Below are 12,643 nucleotides of genomic sequence, written 5' to 3' on the forward strand. Positions count from 1 at the left end.
GCGCTCGCCCCGCCCCTGTCGCGCTCGCCCCGCCCCGCCCGGAGCCGGGAGAGGCCGGGAGTTGCCAGGGCCGCAGCCAGGGTGGAGGTCCCGCGCGGTCGCTTTCCTAGCTAGCCAGCGTCCCGAGCCCCAGTGGCCGGTTCCCACCCGCCTCTCAGGCCCTGGGCTAACCCTCGGGGACCCCGGGTTCCTGTTGCCCGGCGCCCTTGCCCAGGAAACGCCTGCGGGTCCCTCCTGGCGCCTGCACCCGACCTGGGCGGTCTGTGCCTGGGAGTTAACACCAAGATGCTAACTTCATTCTTTTTGCTTTTCTCTGGCACCTTGTGTTTTTCTTGCTGCCAGGTAGTGATATTTGATTAAATGGGAATAAAATCGGACTTCCTAAGCGTACATTTGACACGTCAGGTCCAATTTCCTAATAAATAGCAAAGATGCCTGGACTTTTAAAAAAAATTGCTGTTTTGGATATCGCCCATAGCCTCTTGATTAAATGATATCTTGTGGGGCATGTCATATGTCCTAATAATGGCAAGTCAGATGGTTTAAATCTTGTGATCAAGTAGAATGTCGGAGAAAAGATGTTGGCTATTTAAATTTAAGCAGTATAATTAGAAAAGATTAAATATTTTGTTGCTATAAGTTCATGATACATTAATTACTGGTTACATGTAATTTTTATGAGATGGGGTTTAAAATATTTTCAGATTTTTCAGTACAATGTGTGTAGATCCCATGATACATATTTAAGACTCAGATTAATAACAGATTTAAGTAATTTATTTCCTATTATCATATTTTCCATTACAATTTTTAATGACCCAAGGGTAGAGTGTGAAGTAAAAACATTCTTAATTAAACCATCCTCAGATGACAACTGAAGACCAAAAGAGATGGCTGAGGCACAAAGGTAGCTAGAAAATGAGCCAGTAATGAATATTCAAGGAAAAAAAAAACAGTTCTTACCCTCACAGCTTTATATAATCTATTATTACTAAGGTCATATCAGAAAGCTCTGTCAGGCTAGATGAGATACCAACATCCAGAACCTTAGAAAATAAAATAAAGATGTGGGGTAAAGAACCAAAATGTTCCTCAGATCTACAAGTGGACATCTGTTAGACATTTAAAATAAAAGATACAATATCCCTTCTGGTCATCTATTTCTTGAACTGTGAATTCCTAATATGGAGTTCTATATTCCATATATTTTAAATAGTTTCTAAAATTCAAGCAAATAACAAATTATTTGCTGGCTACTATTATGTACTGGCACTGTGCTAGGTATTCTTAGGTCTATAAGAAGAAACAGAACAAACTATGTAAGATGTAAAAGCCAAAATTAATGCTATTAATTCTAGTTAGGTAATACAGAAAATTTATGAATTATAATATTTTAATAATGTCAATAAAATAACTCTATAACCATACCTTTGATCAGTCTGTTTTATGTACAAAGCCAAGCACTGTGCCTGACACTATAGTGGATGTTCCATACATATTCACCAGCCATTAAATATAAAACAAGGGGCTGGGATTGTGGCTCAGCTGTAGAGTACTCGCCTAGCACGAGGAAGGCCCTGGGTTCAATCCTCAGCACCACATAAAAATAAATAAAATAAAGATATTGTGTCCAGTTACAACCAAAAACTAAATATTTAAATTTTATATATATATATATATATATATATATATATATATATATTAGTTATATATATATATAAAACAAAATGTCAAAATAAGATTCCTCTTATTTTGTTCATGAATAAGATTCCTCTTATTTTATTCATGAATACTTGGACCTTTCATAACATGAGCCTTTTCTGATATCCAGTACTGTACTGGTCAGGACTCTGTTTGTACATGACAAAACCACTAAAGATTAATTAAGATAAAAATAAATCTTAATATCTCATAAGATTGAAAAGCCCTAGAATTGGCATCAGTGAGCCTAGGCCCTAGAACTCAAGTGATGCCATCAGAACCAAATAACCAGAATTCATTCATGTCTGCTTTGGATTAACTCCATTGCCAGACAAGCAAAATAGCTGCCACCAACTCCAGTTATACATTCTACCCCTCAGCAATCCCCATGAAAAGAGCTTTTTTCTCTGTGGTTCCTGAAAGAACTGTTGGGCGACTCCCAACAGTTCCTCTGGAGACTTCAGACTTCAGCCCCCTTGGCTCTGATTGGGTGACTTGAGTTATGTACCATCCTTGGATCCGGAGCCACAGAGTAGTGACAGGTGCACCAAAGTCATGGGAGGGGAGAGAGGGGGAGTGATCCAAACAAGGAAAATTAAAGTGGTATCATCAGAATACGGAGGAATAGATGTCAGCACTTATTTGAATGCTTCACTATCCCATCTTCATTTACCAAATCAAAAATACCTGCAGTTTAATTAAAAATAAAAAACAGGTGTTGGTAAATAAATTCACCTTTAAGACAAGACTTCTAGCCAGATTGCCATCCAAAGAGCCTCCTCTGAAAAAAATCCTGAAGCTCGCACCAGATGTCAGGCAGAAAAAACAGCAGATGTTCTCTACCATTAACCATATTTCCACATGCCTATTAGATTCCACCTAAAACCTTCAACAACTGGTATGTAATCCAAGTCCAAGTATCCAAGCATCTTCTCCTACAAATCTGCACATCTTACCATCCTCTCTTTTGTATTAAAAACATCAGTATTACCTCGTTAGGCAAATTAGAAGGGAAGACATTATCTTTGGTTTATCACTACTTCTAACTCCCCATGTCTTCCTTATGAGATTCTTCTGACTCTACTTAGAAATATCACTAACCCTTACTCCTGTTTATATCCTCCCAAAACCTACTGCTACTGTTCAGTTCAAATTCTCTTTTCCCTAAATTTGAATTATCTGTTAAAAAAATCACATATCTGATCATGGTACTCACTCTTTTTTAAGAACCTTTTCTAGAAGCAATTTAGTAATAAGCATCTTAAACCTCAAGATGTTCTTATCCTTTGACTCACTAATTTCTCATCTGGATACCTATCCCAATGCAGATCAAGATTCATGTATCAAAATATTTTTTATAATTCTTGCCTACCATACAGAAGGTTTGGGGTTTAACTCCCCAGATCACAAAAAAAGGTCTAAGCAAATTGATTCGCCAATATGACAAAATATTATAAAATCATTGACAATTAGGTTTCAGACAAATTTGGGGAACACTGAAAATTTCTCATAGTAGAATTTTTAAAAATGTATAAAAGCAGAATACAAAAAAAATACAGAATGAGCTCAGTTGTATAATACAATGAAGACTGTAGCAAAAGACACACATTAAAAGTTTTGTAATATTATGGGTAATTTAAAAACTTTTCTGGGTGTATTTTCTAGGTTCTTTTAAAAATACATAAGAGGAAAGAATCTTTTTTTCTCAGAATTTGTCACGAGAAGAGAATTCTGTTAGGAAAAATACCTGAACGAGTGCTTGGCACAAAAAATGAGAGCCTAAATGAGCTGAAGGTGGGCAGAGCTGTTCTGCATAAGGAATGAGGATGAAGGGAGGAATAAAGTCAGAGAGATGACAAAATTACGAGTCTCTCCAAAACCTCTCAAATCTTGAAGTTTTTTTTTTTTCAATTCATGAATTGGTAGGTGGATTTTTAAAAATGGAAACTGGAGAAATGGGGCTTCTCATCTGAGCTGATGTAGTAGGAAGCAAAGCCACAGGAAAAGAATCGTAACGTTATGGAGGAGGAAGAGGGGAAGCCCTGGATTCTGACAGGAGGTGAACTTGGAGTTCAAGCCATACTAGATTTTCAAGTGGTAGAGTAGTCCAACTGATATTTCAATCACACACACCCAGTGCTTCCGTAATTAGGAAAAAAATAATGAAAGTAGCTTTAAACAAACATTAGGCAACTTCTAGTTGACCACAGAATAAAGGATCAGCTACCCATAGTGACACAAAAAAACGTCCAACTGTTACTCGTGTCCTGGGTCAGAGGCTGGGGCTGGACCAGGTCCAGCTACTGCTGTCTGAAGAGTCCAGTTAACAGAGACAGAGTTGGTAGTGAAACAGGAAAGGAGTTTATCTTGGTTCAACCAGACCAGGAGATGCTTGTCTAGAAAAATTCTCTCCCATACATATGGGAAGGACAACAGTGGAAGCTAAGACAGACAGACAGACAGACAGACACACACACACACACACACACACACACACACGCTGTGGTTTGGCAGCAAGTGTGGTTCTGCAGGGTCCTGCTTGTATCCTTCTAGGGCCAGGGTTTGGAGGGCAGTTTCCATTCAGTTTCTGTTGCCAGTCTGAGATGACTGAGGGAAGCTGGGACATAGCCCTCAGAAGGAATTTGTCATGCTGATACCTTGATCTCAGGTTTCTCACCTTCCAGAGCAGCAACAATAAAATTTTGTTGTTTGAACCACTCAGTGGCAGCCCTGGCAAACTACTCCACACCTCTGTAGCTTGCTGTGACATCCTCGTCCGCACTCTCCAGAACTAGTTAGGTTTCATTTGGGTTCTAGTACATTTTATAAAATCATACATACCTTACAGCAGCAATGATCATATTGGATTTAGGAAACTATGTATTTACACCTCTAGAATATGTATGCTGTTTATGCTTTTAGAGTCTCTAATCCTCTTTCTTTACTTAATCAAAATCTTAACCTGGGGGGCTGGGGTTGTGGCTCAGCGGTAGAGCGCTCACCTGGCATGTGCGAGGTCCTGGGTTCGATCCGCAGTGCCACATAAAAACAAATAAACAAAGATATTGTGTCCAACTAAAAAATAAATATTAAAAAAAAAATCTTAACCTGGTTTCTCAAGAAAACAGCATGCGACAATGATTAAGGCACTGATGTTATAATGGGAAAGAGTAAACCCAGAACAGTAAAGTTGAAGAAAAGGAAATGAAGAGAGGAAAGATCCGAAGCAATTGAAGTGACATTACTGCCTGGCCACTACTGAGAAGAAACAGAACAGGTGTAGCCATGTGGCATGTAGGATTTCCTTCATGGGATGATAGGACAATCTGTGTCATAGAGTAATCCATAGGAAAGAGAAAGGAGGAGCCCAGCATAGTGGGGCACGCCTGTAATCGCAGTGACTCAGAAGGCTGAGGCAGGAGGATCACAAGTTTGAGGCTAGCCTCAGCAATTTAGTGAGACCCTGTCTCAAAATAAAAAATACAAAGGATTGGGGGTGTGGCTCAGTGTTAGAGTGCCCCCTGGGTTCCATCCCCAGTCCTAAAAAAAGAGAAAGGGGGGGGGGATTTATTTGTCCTGCTCCCAGTACTATTTTCCCAACTGGCTGAACTTCACCTGATGGATAGGTTAAATTAGTGCCCATACTTTTGCATTACATCAACCAGTTTCTTCTATGGTCTCTCAATCATCAGTGCCTAAACTTCATTTCCCACAGGATAACATACCAGGAGGACCAGGTGATACCTACAGACTCAGTGAGATGCATTACAGATGAATTCCAACTAAGCCTAGGGAACCTAAATATTTTAGAATGAGCAATGAACCTATCTAAACTTTGTCCTGAAGGGAGATGTCATCTTTATCATATGTACAACAAGTAAAACTGTCCCCTGCTCCAGAAGGACACTGTCTTTATCATCCGTGATTATTCACAACAAAAACATACTTGCAAGACAGTCTGGAATAAAAGCAGCTGGTGCCTCTGCTCACAAGACAGGCAGAAACATGAGAGACCCATGAAATATTGTCTCCTAACACAGACCCAACACACTGCAGCAGTGTTAATTTCCTGACTAGAAATGCACCTGATCAAATGTAAAATTTATTTTTTGCAGCAACTGAGATTTTTGTTTTTGCACTGGGTTTTGAACTCAGGACTTCACACGTGCTAAGCACACATGCAATCTTCCACTGAGCTACACCCTCAGCACCACACTGAGAATATTGAGTTAGTCAAGTAATGGAGCATAGTATAGCAATAGTACAGATTCAAGATGGTGGATTAGAGAAAGGCTGCATTCCTAGTTGTTTTGTGGGTCAGGATTCAAGCAGTGGGAGTACTGCTTCTCAGTAAAAGAGGGATTTCAATAAAATTCAATATTAGACAGTCATAGAGTCACAGAGACTCAGAAATTTGGGTACATTAAACAAAGAAGAAAGAGTACATCTGTACCAAGCCAGTTGCAGTACCAGCATCAGCAGTGCTGGTTTGCCACAGAGGGGAGGGATAACACAATGGACAGATTTGGAATGGAAAAACCTAGATCAGAAAAGCAGCCTGAATTTAGTTGGTCCAGAGGCTGCACTGTGAACTGGTGTTTGAAAAGGGCCCCATGTTTCTCAACTGGTGGTGGAGAGCTGAGGTGGATCCATTTGGAAGCAGCTTTGCTGTGGAGCTAGAAGATCATAGCAAATACTGCCACACTGTCCCAGCAAACACCTACTGTGCAGCCTAGGATATTCTTAGCAGAACATGAGTAAAACAGACACAGAGAAGATTGTACCCAGGAGAATTCAAGCTAGAAAAGTGAAGGAGAGCCCAACTCACTTCCTTTGAGTCTGGCAGCACACATGACCAGCTGAAGTGGGCTGGGAATCTGAACAGGTGGCTGTGAATACTCTCAGAGACTAAGCATGGGAAGCTGTGCTCATGGGCAGCAAAGTGTGTGGAGGATTAGCTCCCCTCTCCCATGAATAGAGTTCTTGGAGGCTCCTGAGATTCAGGCTTCCATCAGAGATAAGCAAATGCCAGGCCCTGGGGCACTGTTGACCTAATCTCTCTGGAAAAAACACCACCCAACCAAGTTCCTAAGGCTTGATTAGACCTAAGCCCCAGCAACAGAACTCCCACCATAGAATCTTGCAGCAGCCCCACCCTGAGAGTGCATTAATCTGGTCTGTGTAGACAGAATTCTAACGGACAGTACTTCCTATCCCATCCTACTTTATACAGGTGAGAAGAGAGGCTGAGATTTATTACAACCAGCATCAGTCTTAGGCTGATTTTGGGAAATAATAATAGAAAATTTTCTAAAACTTGAGAATGAGATGAACATCCAGACATCCAGATATAGGATGTATTGAGAAACAGACAAGATTGAAAAAGAACCTCTCCATAACACATATAATTAAAGTGCCTAACAGAATTTTAAAGGCCTCACAAAAATATAGGTCACATTTAGGGGCAAACCAATCAGAATAACTTCCAATTTCTGATCCAAACTCTAAGAGGCAGGAGGGCTGGGAACGATGTGTTCAAGTCCTGAAAGAAAATAACTGTCAAACAGGATTGGTATATCCAGCAAAGGTACCCTTCCAAATTGAAGAGGAATAAAAAAAATTCCAAGATAAACAGAAAGATAAGTCATAAAAGAATTCATAACTACAGAACTGGCACTATAGAACTTACTTAAAGAAATACTCCACACAGAAGAAACAAAAAACAAACCCAAGAGCTCACAAATGAACAAATCTCATTGGAAAAGTTTCTAAGCAGATGAGAAACAGGACCAAATTAAACATTATCAATAAATCAAAATGGCAGGAATTAATAAACATCTGTCTCTAATAATATTAACTGTAATTTGTCTCAACTCTCCAATTAAGATATTGGCTGTCAGAATGGATTAGAAAACAAAACCCAACTACATGTTGTTTGCAAGAGACACACTTTACAGGCAAAGACAGCCACAAGCTGAAAGTGAAAGGATGGAAATAGATATACCATGAGAATGGAGCCTCCAAACAAGCAGGAGTAGCAACTCTCATATCTGCCAAAGCAGTCTTCAAAACAAAATTAATCAGAAAAGACAAAGAAAATCACTTCATACTGATAAAGGGAACACTCCAACAAGATGATATAACAATAATAAATATTTATGGCCTAAATATGGGTGCATCTAATTACATAAAAGAGACACTACTCAAGATGGCCATCATTATCCAAAGTATATGTATGAAGACACAAATTGGCGTGGACATACTTTATATACAACCAGAGATATGAAAATTGTGTTCTATATGTATAACAGTATTCAAGAGTTGTGAACTATCATATAGTCACACACATAATTTTCTACAGAAGGAGAAAAGATAGTGAAGAGAAACAAAGACATGATTGAGGAGATAAGAGCTAAAAATTTTCTAAAATTAATCAAAGGTAACAAACATAGATTCAAGAAGCTCAGAAAATCTTGAATAGCATATCCATAAAGCATAACAAATGCAAAATCATAGACATCATGGTCAAACCACTGAATATTTTGGGGAAAAAACAACATAGACAGAGGAAGAAAGATCTGAAAGATTCTATTAAAAAGCAACCTGGGGGCTGGGGATGTAGCTCAAGTGGTAATGCGCTGGCCTGTCATGCGCAGGGCGCTGGGTTCGATCCTCAGCACCACATAAAATAAAATAAAAGATGTTGTATCCACCGAAAACTGAAAAATAAATATTAAAAAAATTCTCTCTCTCTCTCTCTCCCCCCCCCCTCTTAAAAAAAAAAAAAAAGCAACCAGAAGCCAGGGATGGTGGTGCATGCCTGTAATCCCAGTCACAGAAAGCTGAGGCAGGAGGATTGACAATTCAAAGCCAGCCTCAGCAATGGCAAGGTGCTAAGCAACTCAATGAGACCTTGTCTCCAAATAAAATACAAAAAATAGGACTGGGGATATGGCTCAGTGGCCAAATGCTCCTGAGTTCCAACCCCAGTACGAAAACAAAACAAAAAACCAGAACTAATAAGTGAATTTAAGAAGGTCACATACAAGGTCAACATATAAGAAACAAACGAAATTTCCTAATGGTTATTTTAATTCAAATCAGTTTGTTAAAAGTCTTTGATTAGCAATAGCATTAAAAATAATTTACAAACAAATAATCAACTCTGCCTAAGTAAAATTCCTCTGAAGATCTAAAAGCTTTAGTCACTCTAATTTGGATGAAAATCACATATGAGTTGGGGAAGTATTTCTCATTCTGAGTCTTTCAGATCATGAGAAATCTGTGATATTAATTTTTGAATATTAAAAAAGCAATTTTTATGCTTCTCAGCACAAGCTAAAAATATCAACTTGTTTTGGAATGGATTTTGATAAGGTTTTTTTTGCATTCTTCTTTCAGTCTTTCTTTTCTTTTTTTCTTTTGCCGTATTGGGATTGAAGCTAGGACCACTCTATCACTGAGCCACACCCCCAGCTGATTCTATTTATTATTTTGAGACAGGGTCTCCCTAAGTTGCCCAGGCTGTCCTCCAACTTGTGATCCTCCTGCTTAAGCTTCATGAGTCCCTGGGATTATAGGACACAATATCTTTATTTTATTTATTTATTTTTATGTGGTGCTGAAGATCGAACCCAGGGCCTCCCAAGTACTAGGCCTACCGCTGAGCCACAATCCCAGCCCCATTAGTGTGCATTTTTGTTTAAAAATATATTCCCTTTGACACTACAGTAGAAAAAACTTCCAAGTCCAAAATAATGAAATTAACATTGATATCATACCATTATTTGATCTATAAACTAATATTCTTTACAGGAAAAAATTAAATTAAAATTTACTTTAATCAAGTATCTTAGTCTCATATTGCATTTAGTTTCCATGTCTCTTTTAATCTGGAAAATTTTCCAAATCTTTATCTTCTATTGTCATGACTTTTAAAGGATGAATATCATTATGTTTAAAAGAATGTAGATAATTTACTTTGCAGATCATTCCACCTTTGGGTCCTGTTTGATGTTGCCTCATTACTAGATTCAGGTTGTTCATTTTGGACATGAAGCAGCACATCACAGCAAGAGGCTAATGAGATTTATTTGCTCTATTATTGGCCATATTAAATCTGATAATTTGGTTAAAGGGTGCTTGCCAGGTTTCTTCACTATAAAGTTACAGTTAATTAGTATCTTGTGAGGAATTCATCAGAATTTTTAATATATAATTTTTATTCATTAGCATAGGGAAAGAAATTGATAATTAATACTTGGAAAGATGTTCATAAGGAGTTTGGGGGGTATAGTAAAAAGACTATAAATTACCAATTTAGAATATTGTTCTTTTGATCTCTGATTGAGTGGTGAAAATATTTTTAGCCTACTCACCATGGTCATTAAACTCCAAAGAGAATTTCTATGAATGCTGAGAACAAACACTCTCACTCCTAGAGTAAATGACCATTCAAAAGACAATCAACTTTTTGGTTATATGTTGAAATTATTTTTTGAAAGGTCACAATGAAACATTTTGCACATTGATAATTCACTACAGATAAACTCATCTAGCAATGATGACCATAAAGCTAGCACATGCTATTGACTCCAACAGCAAAGAGAGGATCAAGACTAGGAATTATAGGAAAAAGAGAGATGTATTTAAATTTATGTAAAATTTCTTGGGATGGAAGTTTTTTGTTTGGTTTTATGAGCAACTTTAGGTATAGTATTCAATTAAATAATCTATACTATGTAGTGTTAATTTTTATCAAGTGCTAATGGATACTTGGATCTTTAACCTTAAAGTGATCCATAACTTGTATTTAGAATATTACTGAGAAGAAAGTCATTTATTAAATGAATATTTTTTGAGCACATAATATGTGTAGAACATATTCTAGGCACTGGAGATATAGCAAAGTCTCTACTCTTGGAGCCTACATCAGGGGGGAGAGGAGATGGGAGAAACATCTGATAATATGTACAAGTATACTTATTAAATATACTAGGTGGGGGCTGGAGAGGTAACTCAGTGGTACAGTGTTTGCCTAGAACGTGTGACGCCCTGGGTTCAATCTCCAGCACACACACACACACACACCCACACCCACACAAACACACACAGACAGTGTTAAAGGATACCAGAACCTGACAGTAAGGGAATACGACAGATTTTTATTCAGGAACCATTTGCAATAGGGGAAAAGAGATGTTGTCTCAACTCCAAAAACAGTAAGAATAAACAGGGGATTTATAGCCAAGGAGTAGGTTGCTAGGGTTGGGGTTGAGGATAGTGGGTAGAAAAATCACAAGGATGGGACATAAAGAGGTAGAGAAATTCTTACTAAACTGACTTAACAGGATTCTTGATGAAGGCAGGCCAGAATAATCAGATATTACCTAGGGGATGGTGGGAAATAAGGAATTGATCAAATATGGAAGGTAAGGGATTCTTTCAAAGCTCACTTAGCATAATTCTTGCTATAACTGGACTCTGCAAGGATGGAATGGAAGCCCAAGATCAAGGCTAACTTTGAGAAAAGGGCTCAAAGGAACCTGATTAAAGTCTGATCAAGAAGACTCTTTGTTAGGAATCGTAGGTGCTCTGAAGAAAAATGTGGCAGAGAAATGAGACAGGAATGGTTCAGAGGGAAGACCTCATCAATGAAGTCACATCCAGTGGGGACCTTTATGAAGTGACAGATTGAAGCAGATGGATATTTGGGGAAGAGTGTGGCTGTCAGCCAACAGCAAATGTATATAATGCCATGCCAAGTCAAGGACCAGCAAAAAGCCCAGTTTTGCTCAAGGATGGGGTGAATAAGTGGGAGGGAGTGGAATATAGTCAGAAAAGTAGTCAGCAACCTGGAGCACTTGTAGGTTTATGTAGGAGATTTGTATTGTGATGGTACAGCATTCCAGAACCTATTATTTATTTATTTATTTTAAAGAGAGAGGGAGAAGAGAGAGAGAGAGAGAGAGAGAGAGAGAGAGAGAGAGAATTTTTTAATATTTATTTTTCAGTTTTTGGTGGACACAACATCTTTATTTTATTTTATGTGGTGCTGAGGCTCCAACCCAGTGCCCTGAGCATGCCAGGCGAGTGTGTTACTACTTGAGCCACATCCCCAGCCCCTGGAACCTATTATTTATTTTTTTAAAGAATAGTACTCTAGTCAAATTAAAGACAGCTTCTTATTCATTGCCCTCCTCTCATACATGAAAGTGTCTTTGTTATAGATCAGTGTAAAAGGCAGGGATTAAGAATGTATTGTACACTGCATTTTAAAAATCAGAACTTCTATTTTGCATTTTAAATATTTATACCAGGATTCCCTCTATACAAATGCTGTATGATAGGGAGATATCATTGTTTTAGCTAAAAAGACTAGGCCTATTCTTTTTCTTTTTTGAAAATATTTTTTAAAAAAAATCTGCTATGATTCCTTGCCACTAAATAGATACAGGAACTCTTTCATATAACATTCAGTTACATCAGGATGGATCCAGAGGTAGTGGTTGCATAAATAGAATTTGTACCAACAAAATTCTAAGCTTACTTCAATTGTTGAAAATTAATTCGTTTTCAGACTTCAGAATCTGATTTTCAGAGTACAAGAAGCTTGACAGAAAAAGCAATTGAGCATAATCAGCTCTCTTTATGTGCTTAGTTTAAAACTGTTTAGGCTGTTGTATGTGATATGAATGAGAAGGACTTGATAAATATTCTTATGAACACCTAGATGGATCACCTTAGTGAATGTGTAATTGCCTACGAAACGCAGTCTTAAACAAGCAAATTCAGAATCAAAGGGGATGTTTAATAATTGTACCTTCACTTTCTTTAGATCTTTGCCAAAATAACAGGTGGTAACTTCATTGGGGAGCTTCAAGAGGAAAATGGATCTTGGCAGATGGTCAGTAATTTGAGGTTAATGCAATGCAGCTCATAC

The 12,643-nt window shown here is 38.1% G+C and overlaps 1 protein-coding gene across 1 annotated transcript in view; it reads right to left on the bottom strand.

Annotated features, from left to right (window-relative positions):
* The window catches only part of Eml5 (EMAP like 5), a 194,718-nt gene that overhangs the window by 177,851 nt on the left and 4,224 nt on the right, over positions 1-12,643 (bottom strand). Inside the window, exons 2-3 of the mRNA XM_048799527.1 lie at positions 1,268-1,293; positions 148-335 (exon numbers count right to left, since the gene is read on the bottom strand). Of these exons, the coding sequence (XP_048655484.1) occupies positions 148-335; positions 1,268-1,293 (214 nt within the window). The remainder of the gene's footprint in view (positions 1-147; positions 336-1,267; positions 1,294-12,643) is intronic.

The sequence above is a fragment of the Marmota marmota genome, unplaced genomic scaffold (assembly GCF_001458135.2).
Source record: "Marmota marmota marmota unplaced genomic scaffold, marMar, whole genome shotgun sequence".
NCBI classification, from domain to species: Eukaryota; Metazoa; Chordata; class Mammalia; order Rodentia; family Sciuridae; genus Marmota; species Marmota marmota.